General features: G+C 37.5%; 4 protein-coding genes across 6 annotated transcripts; 3 read left to right on the top strand and 1 right to left on the bottom strand.

The window, feature by feature from the left end:
- Positions 1-198: 198 nt before the first annotated feature.
- On the top strand, positions 199-2,405 carry LOC111204206 (heavy metal-associated isoprenylated plant protein 6-like). Its single transcript, XM_022698443.2, has 4 exons — positions 199-490; positions 596-885; positions 1,184-1,262; positions 1,508-2,405. Exons 1-4 carry the CDS (start codon positions 346-348, stop codon positions 2,152-2,154), a joined length of 1,161 nt encoding a protein of 386 aa, XP_022554164.1. The 5' UTR covers positions 199-345; the 3' UTR covers positions 2,155-2,405.
- A 5,866-nt stretch (positions 2,406-8,271) lies between these two features.
- LOC111204204 (acylphosphatase) lies at positions 8,272-9,078 on the top strand. The gene is made up of 2 exons (XM_022698441.2): positions 8,272-8,604; positions 8,716-9,078. The coding sequence occupies exons 1-2, from the start codon at positions 8,329-8,331 to the stop codon at positions 8,980-8,982; spliced, it is 543 nt and encodes a 180-aa protein (XP_022554162.1). The 5' UTR covers positions 8,272-8,328; the 3' UTR covers positions 8,983-9,078.
- Positions 9,079-10,018: 940 nt separating this feature from the next.
- On the top strand, positions 10,019-13,196 carry LOC111204203 (cell division control protein 48 homolog E-like). Its single transcript, XM_022698437.2, has 4 exons — positions 10,019-10,132; positions 10,228-10,390; positions 10,689-10,917; positions 10,989-13,196. The coding sequence occupies exons 1-4, from the start codon at positions 10,104-10,106 to the stop codon at positions 12,998-13,000; spliced, it is 2,433 nt and encodes an 810-aa protein (XP_022554158.1). The 5' UTR covers positions 10,019-10,103; the 3' UTR covers positions 13,001-13,196.
- Positions 13,197-13,273: 77 nt separating this feature from the next.
- Positions 13,274-15,960, bottom strand: LOC111198038 (OVARIAN TUMOR DOMAIN-containing deubiquitinating enzyme 10). Of its 3 annotated transcripts, none has more exons than XM_022698438.2 (11): positions 15,681-15,960; positions 14,908-15,267; positions 14,671-14,831; positions 14,520-14,593; positions 14,398-14,452; positions 14,239-14,313; positions 14,070-14,143; positions 13,945-13,993; positions 13,759-13,843; positions 13,619-13,697; positions 13,274-13,523 (listed from the first exon to the last, which is right to left on the bottom strand). In XM_022698438.2, the coding sequence occupies exons 2-11, from the start codon at positions 15,263-15,265 to the stop codon at positions 13,400-13,402; spliced, it is 1,134 nt and encodes a 377-aa protein (XP_022554159.2). In that variant the 5' UTR covers positions 15,266-15,267; positions 15,681-15,960; the 3' UTR covers positions 13,274-13,399. The 3 variants fall into 3 exon arrangements, with proteins under 3 accessions (XP_022554159.2, XP_022554161.1, XP_022554160.2); XM_022698440.2 differs by having other exon boundaries at positions 13,619-13,675; XM_022698439.2 differs by lacking the exon at positions 15,681-15,960 and adding an exon at positions 15,377-15,543.
- Between the last annotated feature and the right edge of the window lie 616 nt (positions 15,961-16,576).

Genomic DNA, 16,576 nt, shown 5'->3' with positions numbered 1-16,576 from the left:
CGCCGTCATCTAATACGTCGTCGTTCGTCATCATCGAAAGGTGCCCATTTTAATGACGAGTCCAGCTAGACGGCATGAAAACAAACAATCTCTGGTCTCGCCTACTAATCTGACCTTTTGTGTATGTGCTTTACATACATTATACATCATCAATCATTTATAATATTTATATCATCAACCATCATTCGTACACATATACATCACCATTAACACGGTCTATATATATTCGACCTTCTCCTCTTTCTCCTTTCTCTTCAAAACAAAATATTCTCTAGGATTTATAATTCCAGAGTTTATTCAAAGCGAAATAAATCAAAACACTGTGATTCTTCTATCTACTATACGATGGGTGAGGTCAGTCAGAAGAAGGAAGAAACGGCGACGAAGCCTGAAGGAGAGAAGAAGCTAGTCAACGTCGTAGTCATGAAGCTTAACATGCATTGCGAAGGTTGTGGCAAGAAAATCAAACGACTATTGAAACATTACAAAGGTATTATATTATTATAATGATTAAACTTTCCTCTTCTCCACGAATAGCCTCAAGTTCATAACCGGCCCTAACACGAGTTCTTTGATTCTTTGTTATGTAACTCAGGCGTTGAAGACGTGAAGATTGATTATAAAGAAAACAAAATGACGGTGGTCGGGAACGTAGATGCAGAGGCAGTTCGGGATAAAGTCGCCGACAGAATTAAGAGAAAGGTGGAAATCGTGTCTCCCAAGAAAGAGGCTTCTCCTCCTCCTTCAAGCGGTGAAAAGAAGGTGGCGGATGAGAAGCCTGCCGAGAAGAAGCCCGCCGATGAGAAACCCGCCGGCGACAAAAAAGAAGATAAGAAGAAAGAAGAAGGAGCGAAGACAGCTCCTCCTCCTGCTCCACCAAAAGAGGTAAATAGCACTATCTTTTTTGTTATTTTAAAGAAAGAAAACAAATATAAAGTCAGATAGGGAAAGTATAAAATATACTATCGAAGTTTCATACGTCAGTCCATTTGCATGTGGTCTATAACGTGTATGCACTTCAAAACTTTACCGTATATTTATATTTATGCTCGTTCTTATCCAATTATTTCATTGGATGAATAGCTTTTTCTAAGAATATTTTTTAATAAATAAATTATTTCGCTAATCAGAATTTTAAAAACTAACCAAATATTGATCGTAAATGTATTTTGATGTGATGCAGAGTACGGTGGTTCTGAAGACTAAATTACATTGCGAAGGCTGCGAACACAAAATCAAAAGAATAGTCAACAAGATTAAGGGTGAGTTTATGATCCTAATCAAATCCATTTTTGAAGCGTTCTTAGTCTCAGATATATTTAATTGATACGGTTGGTGATGGAAGCAACAAAAGATTAAATATAACTACTTCTCGATCTATTTATTATTTTAGTGGGAAAAAAAATCAAAGGGTTAGCTAAGAATTGGTTAGCCTAATCTATGAGCTTAATTATTGTATTAATTAGTTATAAATTAGTTTATTAATGTTTGAATGTTTATTTTACAGGTGTTAATTCAGTTGCCATTGATAACGCCAAAGACTTGGTGATAGTGAAGGGGATCATTGACGTTAAACAACTCACTCCTTATCTCAACGAGAAGCTTAAACGCAACGTCGAAGTTGTTCCACCGAAAAAAGAAGAGGGAACCACCGCGGCAGCGGCGACGGCTCCAACTCCAGCTCCAGCTGGTGGTGGTGAAAAGAAAGAGAGCAAAGATGTCGGAGAAAAGAAGGATGGTGGTGAAAAGAAAGAGAGCAAAGATGTGGGGGAAAAGAAAGACGGTGGTGGTGACAAGAAGAAAGAAGTTTCCCCAGCCGGAGGCGGAGAAGGTGGTGCTACGGTGGATGTGAAGAAATCGGAGTATGGCGGTTATGGCTATCCACCTCAGCCCATGTATTACTACCCACCAGGACAAATATACGGTCAACACTACATGATGCAAGGTCAATCATCTCAATCGTATGTACAAGAACCGTATACTAACCAAGGATATGTACACGAATCATATACGAATCAAGGATACGGCCAAGGGTATGGACAAGAAGCACCACAACCGTATATGAACCATCAAGGGTATGCAGATCCTTATGCTCATATGCGTGCTCCTCAGATGTTTAGTGATGAGAATCCAGAAGGATGTTCTGTTATGTGAGTAAAATGGGAGGAGAATAAATTGTAAATAACTAAGAAAGGTAGATATGGTAAAATTATATCTTAACCGGTGAAACTGGCCGGGGTATAACCGGTTTTTGAGAGAAATGGGTTGGATGTTGGTTTACTCTACCGATTATACATATAAATATAGTTTCCTTCTACTATAAGATTGAATTTTCTGTTTAATAACTTAGTTTGTGCTAATGTATGTAATGTTCAAGTGATCATAATGAAAGTATATGTTTGCTACTTCAAACTTTTTCTTTAAGATAAAGCATCTTTCACAGTTATGATGAAAGTGAACGGTCCACCACGTTCCACATAAATAAAGAGGAAATGTTCATGAAAGTCTATTGTGAAAGATCATTACAACTATTACCGTCTCCAAGAGGACCAAGAGTCGCTGTAAATCGTTATATTTATATATATATTGATACAATGATATTATCAACTCGTACAAATTTGTAAGATGGAAGTCCAATATTTTGATAACACAACCGACAACACATTAAAAGACTCGTCGGAGGCGGTTACCGCATTTTAAATCATTCAGCACAAGGAGGGAAGACACTACATACTGGCTAATGGCTGGTCTTCATTTCGATTAGGTTGATTTATAACGCAATGTTTATACATATTATATTAGACAAAATTGTTAGTAAAATACTGTATTTTATTTCGGTTGATAAGATCTTAACCCTTTGGAATGTTCGGAAACGAAGGCTGTAAGAATTTATGAAAAGGCAGAATACTTGGGGTTTTTTTTGTCAACAATACTTGATTAATCTTTCAAGTTTTAAAACCCTGTTTAAGAAAAAGCTGAACATTTAGAATTCAACTTTAATTAATTTTGTATGTAGAATCATCTTTAGTGTTTCTAGAAGTTCCTACGTAGCTCTTCGCTTACCATAAAGGGTAATACTATGGTTAATACAATAAAACACATTCAACTTGCATTCAAAGATTACATATAAGAAAGAACAACGCATGTAGTTAAAAATATATGAGTATATGTTTGTATTAATTGGGAACAATATTTGGCTCACTGGTTTAATAAGGCCAAAAAGAAGAGACGATGGGGACGTTATTTATGGATGTTAGGTATAAAAGAAGTTATGAGGTTGAATCTAGCTAATAAGACTATATTACGTTATTTATGGATGTTAGGTATGAAAGAAGTTATGAGGTTGAATCTAGCTAATAAGACTACATCAAATTGCTAGATGTTTTAATATAGTAGTAGTATAGTGTCAGGAGAATTGTGGAAGAGTTAAAACTGTCTTCATCAGACATGATCATCAAATGGCCAGATTTTTTTTTTTTGGTCTAATCAAATGGCCAGAATTGCCAAGGGACAAATAACTATTAGCATTCTCCGATAGATACATTTATATACAGAGATTGATGTGGTTACTAAATCATACAGTATGCTATACAATCTTCCAATGAAAATGATGAACGCGGTTGATATAACAACCACACACACTAATTAAAAAGATCCAATAGTCTTAAACTACTCTAAAATTGTAAAATCATGAAAATTTACTTCTTCTTTTTTTTGTTCACCAAAATCATGAAAATTTACTTGATTTGGATTCTTTCAAAGAAAAATACTGCTAGGAGGAGGAGTCCATAAATATTGAAAACATACATATTTTCAGAATAAGGTAATATTAAGAATATGGTCTAAAAAAACATTCACCAACGTTTTACAAAACAAAAATCATAATTTCTTGTCTTATAACTAGATTAGGTGTAAAGCGTAGAAAAAACCTCTCTCTAGAAACTGTTCTGTCTTCTCTCTAGAAACCTCCACAGTGATTGGATCTTACGGCCGACGACGTGGGCTTCCATAGCCACCGTCGGTCCGGCTTTGTTTAGTTTCTAGTTTAATTTCTTTTTTGTGCATGTCTTCGGTGAAAGGGATCGAAGTTACGGGATCCATTCGTCTTTTGTTTTTCATCTGATCGAAAATCAGACTCCGGGATGGGAAGGCTTCCATAGCTCCGTCGTCGCCGGCTTTAGACTCTGGGGAGTGGAGGCTTCCTAAGCTTTGCTTCGCCGGCTTTTGCAACAGAACCATCGGGTTCTGTTTTCTCTCTAGATTTCTGTAAGTTGTGCCTTGATGTCTCCGGATGAGTCTCAAAACAGATTCGAGGGACGTTCTCCGTGTAAAAGGCTCAGGCGTTGAAGGTGGATGAGGTGATCGAGAGAAAGAGATGGATGCCTTGATCGTGTGTGTGGTGGCTCCGCGGTTGGATGAGATCTCAAGGATACTCGATGGATGCTCTCCGATGGAAGGAGCAAAGATGATGAAGTTGAATGAGTCGGGATTCAGGTTTCCGGCGTGTGTTTCGGTGTCCCGGTGAAGCGTCGTTCGGCTGTTTCCGGGGGTGACTTTTGGCGGTGAAGACGCGGTGGCTTTGCGACGCGTGTACCTCGTTTGTTGAGGTTTCAACACGTGTTCTTTACTTACTTCAGATTCGACGCGTGTTCGACACGTGTTTTTCATGCTGCGTTTCATCCGTAAGGGTTTTGTTCTGAGCAAGTCTTGGGTTCGTTTGTAAGATGGGCCAACCCTTTAGGGTTTAGTCTATGGTTGGATGTATGTTTGGATCCCGAGTTTGGGCTTTATGTCTTCTGTCTTTTGGGCTTTAGTTTCCTTAATAATATCAATAGATGGAAAAAAAAGGTGTAAAGCATATACTGTGTGGAAGATATACATAATATTATAATATTTAGATATATATATATAGCATATTTCATTGTTTCTATTTTATATTTTCATGTTTGTCTATTGCAAAAACACTCGTTCGAGATAGTCTAGAATCTTCCAGCATTGCATGACCAGAAAATGATAAAGAGATTATAAATTATAATGAGGTAGGAACGAATGAAATGTCATCGGTCCCTTCATGAATAGAATTGTCGGTTCCTTTCACTCTCATCCAAAGTTAGAGGGGGCAGATTAAGCTAATAGCCATGCCTTCAACTTATTATTTCCCTCAAATACAATTATATATATTTCTTCAGTTTGGGAGTATCATAGATCAAACACCGACTTTTGATGTAAATTTTCTTTAGTTTATGATATGATTATATATATACAATTTAATTAACCATGCAAAATATACGTATGACAAAACCCACGTAATTTATAAAAGCCTATTTTAAGGTTATGTGAGTGAGTAGTTATTTAGATGGACCGACGCATGATCACGTTTACGTGTGCCGATAATGCTTTTAAGATGAGAAAGTTCATGCTATTTCATATGCCAGTAGAGATTTTCTGTATTTTTGAATCCTGCAAATTACTAAATTATTAAAATTAATTTTATTAAACTGCAAAAATTGGTTTTAGATTACACAGCTTTAATTTAGTTTATACATATTTTATCAGAATTTCTTAAATAGTATAAAATGTTGTTTTCTTGTCGCTGACCCACACAGCAAATCGCGAAAAGACAAATAAGTAAAATGAGAAGGTATGCATATTTGAATATATACAGTGCCTGTTTGCAAAATAAATAAAAATCATAAAAAGAAATAATTAATTAGCTGCGTAATCTAATTTGTTTGGACGGACAAACATTTTTCAGAATATCATATATATAATACAGTCATACAGATATGCACCATCTAAACGTCTATCTAATATAGATGAGATTAAATGTACTAATGAATTTATTGCATGCATGATTGTTCCAAATTTTGATTTGAGAACACATTAATCTCGAATAGTTCTATCTGAAGGTTCAGTGTGAGCTCCACCAAAAGATGACATATGAACAAAAATTGTATACTGAACTTCCTCCAAAAATTTGCTGATGCGGAAACTTAACCCAACACTTAATTATTATTGCAATAACATATGAACTCATGATTGCAATTTAATAAAGAAGATCCTTCAGCGACATTATAATATATATAGTGATATCATGATGACCACGACAAGTAAGGTAAACCCATGAACTAACATGCCACGAGTTTCTGACTCAGCTTTGAATGTGACAGACAGTTACCACTGTACATACTATTTGCTTACTAATTTTTTCGTAGTTCCTAATAAACATCCTATTATCAAGTATCAACATGGTAATTAAAGTAGAATTTTTTCGTAGTTCCTAATAAACATCCTATTATCAAGTATCAACATGGTAACTAAAGTAGATACCGTTCGGAAACTTCTACACTGATTATATGCATATATATGTGTGGTTATGTTATGATTATTATATAAGAGAATGAGCATGAATGAGCTCCCATGTTGTATGATTAATGGTGTGGGGTTTTATGTTGACATGCTATAACTAGTGGGACCCATCCACGTCAGGCCGACATGGCAATCTTTATGTCGCTTTGTAAAGCTTCCCCACTTGTAGGGTCCACTTGTACAGCTGGAATATATAATTGCGAAAATAGAAGATATGTCTTATTTTGTAGTTGTAGACAAATGTATATCCCCTTCCCTTTCCCATATTTTGCTCTGATTTGTTTTTACATCTCTCATTATTGTGGTTTTAGTATCCATAACGTATCCTAAGATTGAATTTTACTTAATTTTAATAGGATTGGTCATTTGGTTGTACTTTTTTTTTGATAGACCTGAAATTTAGGGTTTTAGGTTTATATTTGTTTATAGATGTGAGAAATCAACTTTGAAAATTCTACTTCAAAGAGTAAAACTTTGTATTAAGAGTGATCTGAATCCGGTGAATAAAAAAAAACTGACCCCTTTGCACTATCACTACACTTTAATTAATTTTATATTTGTTACTCCCTCCGTTTCATATTAAGTGTCGTTTTAGAAAAAAAATTTCGTTACAAAATAAGTGTCGTTTTCGATTTTCAATACAAAATTTATTAATTTTATGCAAAATTTATTTTTCTATTGGTTTAAACATGTTTAGGTGTATAGGTAATAGTGTTTTTTTATAGGAAATGTATAAAATTAATTGTTTCCTTAATCCGTGTGCCGAAACCTAAAACGACACTTATAATGAAACATATATGTTTTTATATGTACAAACAGTCCATTAAAGTTTAAATTATGTGTAAATACATGAACTTTCTAGATCCAAAATTAGAAGAATCTAAAAACATCACAAATACTTAAATCCTTATTTATAGTGTGGATGTTCTGTATCCACATGGTACCATACGATCAACTGGAATTAACACCAGTACATGCATCGTGTAGCTCTTAAGCCGGGTTACAAATGAGATATAAGGGAAACTCAAACCCAGACTGATATTACCATGTCAACAATCTTGAAAAGAAATATAAACAGCTTGTATTGCTAATCAAGCTTATTTTGTATAGTACTCTCTTCGTTTTTTAATATAAGCACATAGATTAAAAAATCATTAATTTTTTATATTTTTTAAACAAAAACATTATTAATTATTTACTTAACCATAAATCAATCAATAATAAAATAAAAAAAATATTATTATTGATCGTGTTAATAAATTTTACATAGAAAATCGAAAACGTTATATAATTTGGAATATATAAAAAAACGGTGGAAGTATATTTTATGGACAATCTGACTTTTCCATAATTACTTGGTCGCGCATCCACACGTGCAACCATGTTTCCACCTTGTAGGCTCACGCATTAACTAATCAGTTTATTGATTTTTTTTTTGTTAAATGGGGAGTAATTTACGATTGTTCCAACTATTTCTTATCCATTTATAATCTCTTTTAGTTGACAAAACAAAGCAGTCCTCTCTGTTACACGAGGGAAGCCACTATAGTCCAAGAAACGTTTATTTGAACTCTGACTATTTCTCTAAAAAAAATTGAATCTAATTTTGACCATTCCATTAGTTTCTGTAAGTTGTCAAACACTTTGAACTTAAAACGTTATTCAATGTTAGGCTGACTTTAATATTCCATTTAATATTTTCAGTTTTCTCTAGGTTTAACTATTTTACATGTTGAATAGTCATGTCTGCTATTACATAATATATTTTCTTCTTTATTTTTCGCTGAAATTGAAACTAATAATTTCATTATCCACTACCAAGAGAATATGGGCCGGGCATTCAGAATGGGTTTGAAATGAAATTCATTCTTTGTGGGCCGACATGATCAGACCGAACCGGACAATTAGACATAACCGAAGTCGTTAAGGAAATAACAGAACAGGTTCGGACAATTCCAAATGCTAACACAAATGGCCTCAAATGTCGGAAATCGAATCCGATTCCTGAGTCTCGGGAAGCTTCCACACGTATCTGCTTCAGTTTCGAGAACCACCCATAATCCTCGAAGCCTCTCCCTTCTTCTCCTTCATCCTCCTGTTCTTTCGTTTCGGCGTCGTTGCATCTCCATCGTTCATCGTCGTCCTCTTCTTCGCCTTCGCTCGTCTCCTCCTCTATCCTCCATGTCATCTCAGGCTGAATCTGGAGCTCCCCAGCAATCCGATTCTTCAAAAACGGTGACTTTCTTTAGAAATGTTACTAAAGTTGAGATTTTTTGAGTCTGTAGTTGTTTTAGGCCATCGGATTGTGTTTGATTCTCTGGTGATATGAATCGTTGTTGTGTGCAGGTGAGGATGGTGATAAAGGGAAGAGTGCAGGGAGTTTGTTACAGGAACTGGACGGTTGAGAATGCTGAGCAGCTCGGGCTCAAGGGATGGGTTAGGAACCGCAGAGACGGTTCAGTGGAAGCTCTCTTCTCTGGACCACCTGAAGCCGTGGAAGAGATGCAGCAGAGGTGTCGCCGTGGCCCTCCTGCAGCCATGGTTACTGGATTGGAGGCTTTCCCTTCCACTGAAGAACCAGGAACAGGTTTTGAATACAGATCAACTGTCTGAGAGAGAGGGGGAGTGGGTTTCCTTGAATGTTAGCGATGGTTATGGATAATAAAGATGTAACACGTGCCATCTATATATCTATGCGTCTTTGATCAATTTTGCTCTCTAAAGCTCGTGTGTTTATTTGCTGAAGCAGAAATTCATTCTTATAATAGTAAAGACTAAATAGTAAAAGGTATGTGTAAAGGTCTCTGCTTGTACACGACTGTGAGACTGGCCGCTTGTATGTATTAAGCGAAACACCTGGTTTAAATGTAGGACTCTCGGAACATCTCTAGAATACGACGAATCATGAATGTAAAAACATTCTCAGTCAATAATAATAAGCCAAACTATTAACTAGATAAACGAATCCACGTACAACGTTATTTGATTAACAATGATGCACAACAGAGAGATTTCTAAGAGAATGATGATGGCAAAACCTGTTATCATCGGAGTCTGAGAAACTTTCCAAGGAAAGTCAGAGCTGCCCACATACAAAGAGCTAGTCCAATGATCAGCTCAAAGTTGTTAAACGACAGAGCGTTTTATGTCAAGGAGGAACACAAACGGTGCGTAGTTTAAAACACGTGTTACTTGCTTGCTTGAGACCTCTAACTAGACTTTCTATATTCCTTTCTTGAGTTGGTTATCGCGAGAACCAAAAAAAAGAAGGAAAAAGCGTTATCCCACCTCTCTATTATTTATTATCTTCAATTTCGCCCCATACTTTCTCTAAATACATGTATCTATCTACTACACTTGCCATGCTACAGTTTGAGTTTAAAAATTCTTCAAACTATAATAATTTTTTCATTATCTAAAAAATAGTTGTTATTTACGATGAAATTTTATTTAAATGATAGATAAGTTAGTTTTAAATCATTATAATAAATTGATTTCAAAGAACAAAGGGGGTTATTGTAACAAAATTAAAACGTATGGGAATGTTTTCGGATAAATATAAACAGTAGGGGTTAACCTATCATAAAAAGAAAAAAAAAAGGAAAATAAATAAAGTCCGCAACTTATCCAAAGAGATATATAAATAAACGACTTGTGCTAAGCTTCTGATCGATCTCTCTAGAAACAAAAGCTCGCTACTTTCTGCCAAAACTCTCTGCTCAGCAATCATCATCATGTCAAGCAAACCTGAATCATCCGACTCGTAAGCTCCCCCTCCCCCTCAGATCTCCGATCATAAAGTTTCGATCTTTGAGTTTGATCTCTCCTCTAAGCTCTGTTTTTTTTTGTTGTTTACAGGAAATCGAAGAAGGACTTCAGCACAGCTATCCTCGAGAGGAAGAAGTCTCCAAACCGACTTGTTGTCGACGAAGCCATCAACGATGACAACTCCGTCGTCTCTCTCCACCCCAACGCCATGGAGAAGCTCCAACTCTTCCGTGGCGATACAATTCTCATCAAGGTTTCCCCTTTTTTTTTCTTATCTTAAACTCTGATTAAGTACTAAGTTTATGCTATGCTAGAAGAGTGAATCTTGAATTTGATTTGTTTTTGTCTCCACTAGTTGATTGACATCTGGATATTACTTGTTATTATCTTTACTGTTCTCATGAAAGTTTGTTTTTTTCCAATCTCCCATTGAGTACTAAGTTGTGATATGCTAGAAAAGATTGAATCTTGGAATTTAATTGCTATGAAACAAGCCTTGTGATTTGTTATCTTGGTGGTTTCTTACTTGGGGTCTGCTTATGGACTTGCAGGGTAAGAAGAGGAAGGACACTATATGCATCGCCCTTGCTGATGAATCCTGCGAGGAGCCTAAGATCAGAATGAACAAAGTCGTGAGGTCCAACTTGAGAGTCAGACTCGGAGACGTCGTCTCCATTCACCAATGCCCTGACGTCAAATACGGAACACGTGTCCACATCTTGCCCGTTGATGACACCGTCGAAGGAGTCACCGGAAACCTCTTTGACGCTTACCTCAAACGTAAGTTAGCTTGAACCTTTAAAAGATCACGTCTTATAAGCTCTTAATGTAATCTTATTTATAATGAACAGCTTACTTCTTGGAGGCGTACCGTCCGGTGAGGAAGGGCGATCTCTTCCTAGTCCGAGGAGGGATGAGGAGCGTGGAGTTCAAAGTCATCGAAACCGATCCAGCAGAGTACTGCGTCGTCGCTCCAGACACTGAGATCTTCTGCGAGGGCGAGCCAATCAAGAGGGAGGACGAGGAGAGGCTAGACGAAGTGGGTTACGACGACGTTGGAGGCGTCAGGAAACAGATGGCTCAGATAAGAGAGCTCGTTGAGCTTCCTCTGAGGCATCCGCAGCTCTTCAAGTCCATCGGCGTGAAGCCGCCGAAGGGGATCCTCCTCTACGGACCTCCTGGTTCAGGAAAGACTCTCATCGCTCGCGCAGTGGCTAACGAAACGGGAGCGTTCTTCTTTTGTATTAATGGGCCTGAGATCATGTCCAAGATGGCGGGGGAGAGCGAGAGTAATCTCAGGAAGGCGTTTGAGGAGGCGGAGAAGAACGCTCCTTCGATTATATTCATCGATGAGATTGACTCCATTGCGCCTAAGAGGGACAAAACTAACGGTGAGGTTGAACGGAGGATCGTCTCTCAGTTGCTTACCCTTATGGATGGACTGAAGTCACGTGCGCATGTTATCGTCATGGGAGCTACCAACCGTCCTAATAGTATTGATCCGGCGTTGAGGAGGTTTGGGAGGTTCGACAGGGAGATTGACATCGGTGTTCCTGATGAGGTTGGGCGTCTTGAGGTTCTTAGGATCCACACCAAGAACATGAAGCTAGCTGAAGATGTTGATCTTGAAAGAATCTCCAAGGACACGCACGGATACGTCGGCTCTGATCTTGCGGCTCTGTGCACTGAAGCTGCTCTTCAGTGTATCAGAGAGAAGATGGATGTGATTGACTTGGAGGATGAGTCTATCGACGCGGAGATTCTCAACTCCATGGCGGTGTCTAATGAACACTTCCACACCGCTCTTGGGAACAGCAACCCGTCTGCACTCCGTGAAACCGTCGTGGAGGTTCCAAACGTCTCCTGGGAGGATATCGGAGGGCTTGAGAATGTTAAGAGAGAGCTGCAGGAGACTGTTCAGTACCCTGTGGAGCATCCAGAGAAGTTTGAGAAGTTTGGGATGTCTCCATCGAAGGGAGTGCTCTTCTACGGTCCACCTGGATGTGGGAAAACGCTCTTAGCCAAAGCCATAGCGAACGAGTGTCAAGCGAACTTCATCAGCGTCAAGGGACCTGAGCTTCTCACAATGTGGTTCGGAGAGAGCGAAGCCAACGTCCGTGAGATCTTCGACAAGGCTCGTCAGTCCGCTCCTTGCGTTCTCTTCTTCGACGAGCTGGACTCAATCGCTACTCAGAGAGGAAGCAGCGTGGGGGACGCGGGAGGGGCGGCCGATAGAGTTTTGAACCAGCTTTTGACGGAGATGGATGGGATGAACGCCAAGAAGACAGTCTTCATCATCGGAGCGACGAACAGGCCCGACATTATAGATCCGGCTCTCCTCCGACCAGGGAGATTGGATCAGCTCATCTACATTCCTCTTCCCGATGAGGATTCGCGTCTCAGCATCTTCAAGGCGTGTTTGAGGAAGTCTCCCGTTGCTAAAGACGTTGACGTGAGGGCCCTCGCTAAGTACACTCAGGGGTTCAGCGGCGCTGACATCACTGAGATTTGCCAGAGGGCGTGCAAGTACGCTATTAGAGAGAACATCGAGAAGGATATTGAGAGGGAGCGTAGGAGGGGGGAGAATCCGGAGGCCATGGAGGAAGATATGGTGGATGATGAGGTGGCGGAGATTAGAGCTGCGCATTTCGAGGAGTCGATGAAGTATGCGAGGAGGAGTGTGAGCGATGCTGATATTCGCAAGTACCAGGCTTTTGCTCAGACGCTGCAGCAGTCGAGAGGGATTGGGAGTGAGTTCAGGTTTGATCCAACCGCGGCTGCTGGACGTACTACTGGTGGTGCAGCTGCTGATCCCTTTGCTACTTCAGGGGCTGCTGCAGATGATGATGATCTCTACAGTTAAGATTATGTTCCTCAATGTAGCTGTTTTTTTTTTCTTTCTAAGTTTAAAAGTTGCGTACTGAATGAGTGATGTCGAGAGTGATACAGAGAACACTTCTTCGGGCTTGTTATGTGATATTATTGCGATGTTATTTCTCTTTCACGATACTTTTTTTTTATCAGCTTATTTTGCTGCTCAATGTTTATTTATTTGAATTTTGAAGTAAGCAGTTATGGTGAGAGCAAAGCATAGTCGTAAAGTGAGAACTTTAATGAGATTAGAAATTACAATTGCTTTCACAAGACCAAAATGTTGAGCTTTTTTTTATTTAGATTTGTTTAACATTGAACCCTTTCTTTTTAAAAAAGAAAGTAAACATTATTGTAAGACTTTGAAGCTATGAGCTTTGTTCATTCTCTCTCATCTCTCTCTCTCTCTCAAGTCAATAAATATTAATATAGCCAGTGATGATATGATCCATGATCTATCTAGTTTCCAAAACGCCACCACTTTTTCCTCCTCTGTAGCTCTGTTGTAGATGTATCTGAAACACCACATATACAAAGGAAGAAGAAGATGAAAAAGAGGAAAAAGGAAGAAACAGAGTCTGTAGAATGAGTTAAGCTTTGCGAGACTTACCTCTGTTCAAGTAGATGGAATTGTAATGAACCTCTGCCCAAAAGCTCAAGAAGATTACTGCATTGAGCAAGCAAAATAACATATCATTTTATTAACAACGTTCAGAAACAGACAGCAGAAAAGCCTAAAACTCTTTTTACCTCCTTTGGATTCTTGAGAGGTAGGAAGAATTTCGATATAACATGTATTCTTGAATGATGTTAGCACTACTATCTTCACCTGATACTACAGATTCAAAGTTTTCACCAAAAAATTGTTTAACTACCAAATAATGAAAAATATATAAGATCACTATGTGTGTTTTCATAAGTTTGAGGAATGTATACCACATCTGCAGCTGCCTGTAATGTAACATGATCTCCCCACTCGCCGCTCCTGTTTCAAATTTGAATACTAAGCCTTTAAAGAAACCGATATCAGGAAATGTGGTTATGGTAAAGAAGATACTTACCGAGACATCTTCCTTAGATAATCAGAGAACTTCATAGGCACATATCCTTCATAAGACTCTGGACTAGCTTTGAGCTGAACCAACAGTTCAAAAGTTGCAAGAAATTAGTTCATATGAATTTGCGAAAGCTTCTAAAGACTCATGAGTATTAGCAGAGAGATCATCAAACCTGCTTGACTATTTGACGTCTAACATATTTATGACGATCGGCGGTTTTGTATAGTTGATCAGCTAAAGCACGGAACTGTAACAAAAAGATGTAAAATAATCAGTAAAATCTAGTTCTTCCAGAATGATTCTGCCTTATGGAGATGAATATCAAAAGTACCTGGCAATTACCATCTCCTGGAACTTTGACCTCAGCAAAGTCAAACAACTCTAACCTGAAACAAAATGGGAATCAGGAAATGGTTTTATTTATATAGCCTGGAACAAATTATATTACAATACCTATTCCGAAGTCTTTCATGATCTGAAACTGCTTCTTCTTCAGGTGGTATCTCTCCGTTTATTTTAGGCACATACTACATATATATATATTATCACAAGATTTGTCAAAGATATTGACAAAAAGTTTAAAAATATTGTATTGAATACTTACAGGAATAGGAACCATCTGATTCAACCTCCTCCCAAATTCACCATCAGCCTCACACTGATCCGACTCCCACGAGTACACATACTCATCCGTGTCACTCGGACTTGAACAAGAAAATACATTTGGCGAATCACAGCCTTGCTCATTATCATTCCCTACCCATTCTACACCATCAAATAGACAAAATTCATTTTGTTAATCAAATCTCCAAAAAAAAAAAGGCATAAACCAATGAATAACCTGTAGAGTACTCCAAAGCTGGTTGCTCGTTCCAGCCATATTCGTTATTGTTATTGTTATAGTTGTTAGTATAACCTTCTTGATGTTGTTGCTGCGAATAACCGTTATTATTTTCCTCTGCGATTTGAAGCTGCAAAAAATCGTCTTGGAGAGTTCTTGCAATGATCTCATCATTATCTACATCGCTGCTACTACGATGATCTTCTTCATACTCTCTGTAATACTCACCAGTCTGATGATGATGATGATAAGCTTCTTCTTCGTCATGAATCATCTCAACGCCATAAGGAGGATAGGCGAATGGATTAGGACCAAGAAACCATTCCACTATACTTGTGTTCTCTTCATGTGACACCATCTCTGCTCAAAAAAAAAGTTGAAAGATTTTCATCAATAAACATAAAACCCTTATCCATATACAATTCTTCAAAAAACTTAAATAACACTCTAGAATCATTGAGTGGTTGACCGTTAGAAGTTGCGTAAAACCATGGGAGACGTCACAAAGAACAACAGAGACTTTTCAACAAAGAGGAAATGTGACTCTAGAGAATTGCAATGCGAAGACTCCAAATCAACTCCGTGTTCCCTACACTATTTACTTAAACTAGATACATCAACTAAAAGTCTAAATCCAAAATTAGAAAACTAAAAGCTTTCCACTTTGAATCAGAAACCAATCAGGTAAAAATGGAACATAAGACCTAGATCTGATAAAAGAGAAATGGTTTTGTATAGAGAAGTTAGATCAAGAGATGAAGAAAGCTTCTTACCTTTCACTTGCTAATCTCTGCAACTTGAAGACGGAACTAATTTTTTACTAAAAGTAGTAAAAAAAATTTTAGGATTTGGGGAGTAAAGGTTGAGACTTTGGGTTGGAATCAAACATAATTCAAATGGGTTTCTTTTACGATCTTTTCTCTTCTATAAAGATTGAATTTTTGGGGAAGATGATGAGCCCAGAAAAAGGATCGGGAATGATTCGAATAAAAATTAAAGTTCTTAGCTTTTTTTTTTTCTTTTTGGATTCGTGAAACTCAGAAAATTAAAAATAAAATGAGAAAACGCGCAAAATGCCACAATATTTATATGCATTTCTGGGATTTTTTTAACTCTTTGGTCACGAGAAGCGTTAACCGTTGGATGATTAAAAGGGACGGTCAAGGTTTAATTAATTATAGTTAATTATTTTTCTTCATTCTTTAAGATTCTTTTTCTTTATTTTATTCTTAAGTGGTGTACTATTTTGTTTCTTGTGTCGACTACAATTAACGTTTTCCAAAGAGGTCTACTAGAGAAAAATAAGAATAATTGATTACATTGATGTAAGGGAAAATTACAGTAAAAATGTACCAAAATCTTTGATTTATTAGAAAAATCAGGGAGAGCAGTATCTAGTTTTGATTATAATTTATTTTTTCTGATTACGAACCGAATTAAAGTTGAACCAATGCATTTATGGTGTTATTTACGTGTAAAATGTTACTTATGTCTTTTATCCTGCATTGATAGTCATGAATAGTCATGGTTTTCTGTTCATTGGCAATATTTTCGGCTTTTTACCAAATCCCAAGAAGATCAACGTATAGTTAAGGAGCATTAAAGGAAGGATTAGCATGCAAATGCAATAGTAGTAGTTAACTTTAAAGTGTTAGGTTTGTCTGTTGAA

This window comes from Brassica napus, chromosome C3 (genome assembly GCF_020379485.1).
Source record: "Brassica napus cultivar Da-Ae chromosome C3, Da-Ae, whole genome shotgun sequence".
NCBI classification, from domain to species: domain Eukaryota; kingdom Viridiplantae; phylum Streptophyta; class Magnoliopsida; order Brassicales; family Brassicaceae; genus Brassica; species Brassica napus.
The sequence above is the reverse complement of the archived record's forward strand: the minus strand, read 5'-3'. Positions and strand labels throughout refer to the sequence as shown.

Excerpts from the sequence above, each read along its gene's own strand:
- LOC111204206 (XM_022698443.2), top strand. The coding sequence starts at position 346 with ATGGGTGAGGTCAGTCAGAAGAAGGAAGAAACGGCGACGAAGCCTGAA. Across the intron at positions 491-595 it reads ACTATTGAAACATTACAAAG|GCGTTGAAGACGTGAAGATT; the intron begins GTATTATATTAT and ends TATGTAACTCAG. Across the intron at positions 1,263-1,507 it reads AATAGTCAACAAGATTAAGG|GTGTTAATTCAGTTGCCATT; the intron begins GTGAGTTTATGA and ends TTTATTTTACAG.
- LOC111204204 (XM_022698441.2), top strand. The coding sequence starts at position 8,329 with ATGCTAACACAAATGGCCTCAAATGTCGGAAATCGAATCCGATTCCTG. Across the intron at positions 8,605-8,715 it reads AATCCGATTCTTCAAAAACG|GTGAGGATGGTGATAAAGGG; the intron begins GTGACTTTCTTT and ends TGTTGTGTGCAG.
- LOC111204203 (XM_022698437.2), top strand. The coding sequence starts at position 10,104 with ATGTCAAGCAAACCTGAATCATCCGACTC. Across the intron at positions 10,133-10,227 it reads AAACCTGAATCATCCGACTC|GAAATCGAAGAAGGACTTCA; the intron begins GTAAGCTCCCCC and ends TGTTGTTTACAG. Across the intron at positions 10,391-10,688 it reads GCGATACAATTCTCATCAAG|GGTAAGAAGAGGAAGGACAC; the intron begins GTTTCCCCTTTT and ends ATGGACTTGCAG.
- LOC111198038 (XM_022698438.2), bottom strand. The coding sequence starts at position 15,265 with ATGGTGTCACATGAAGAGAACACAAGTATAGTGGAATGGTTTCTTGGT. Across the intron at positions 13,994-14,069 it reads TATCTAAGGAAGATGTCTCG|GAGCGGCGAGTGGGGAGATC; the intron begins GTAAGTATCTTC and ends AATTTGAAACAG. Across the intron at positions 13,524-13,618 it reads TTCCATCTACTTGAACAGAG|ATACATCTACAACAGAGCTA; the intron begins GTAAGTCTCGCA and ends GTGGTGTTTCAG.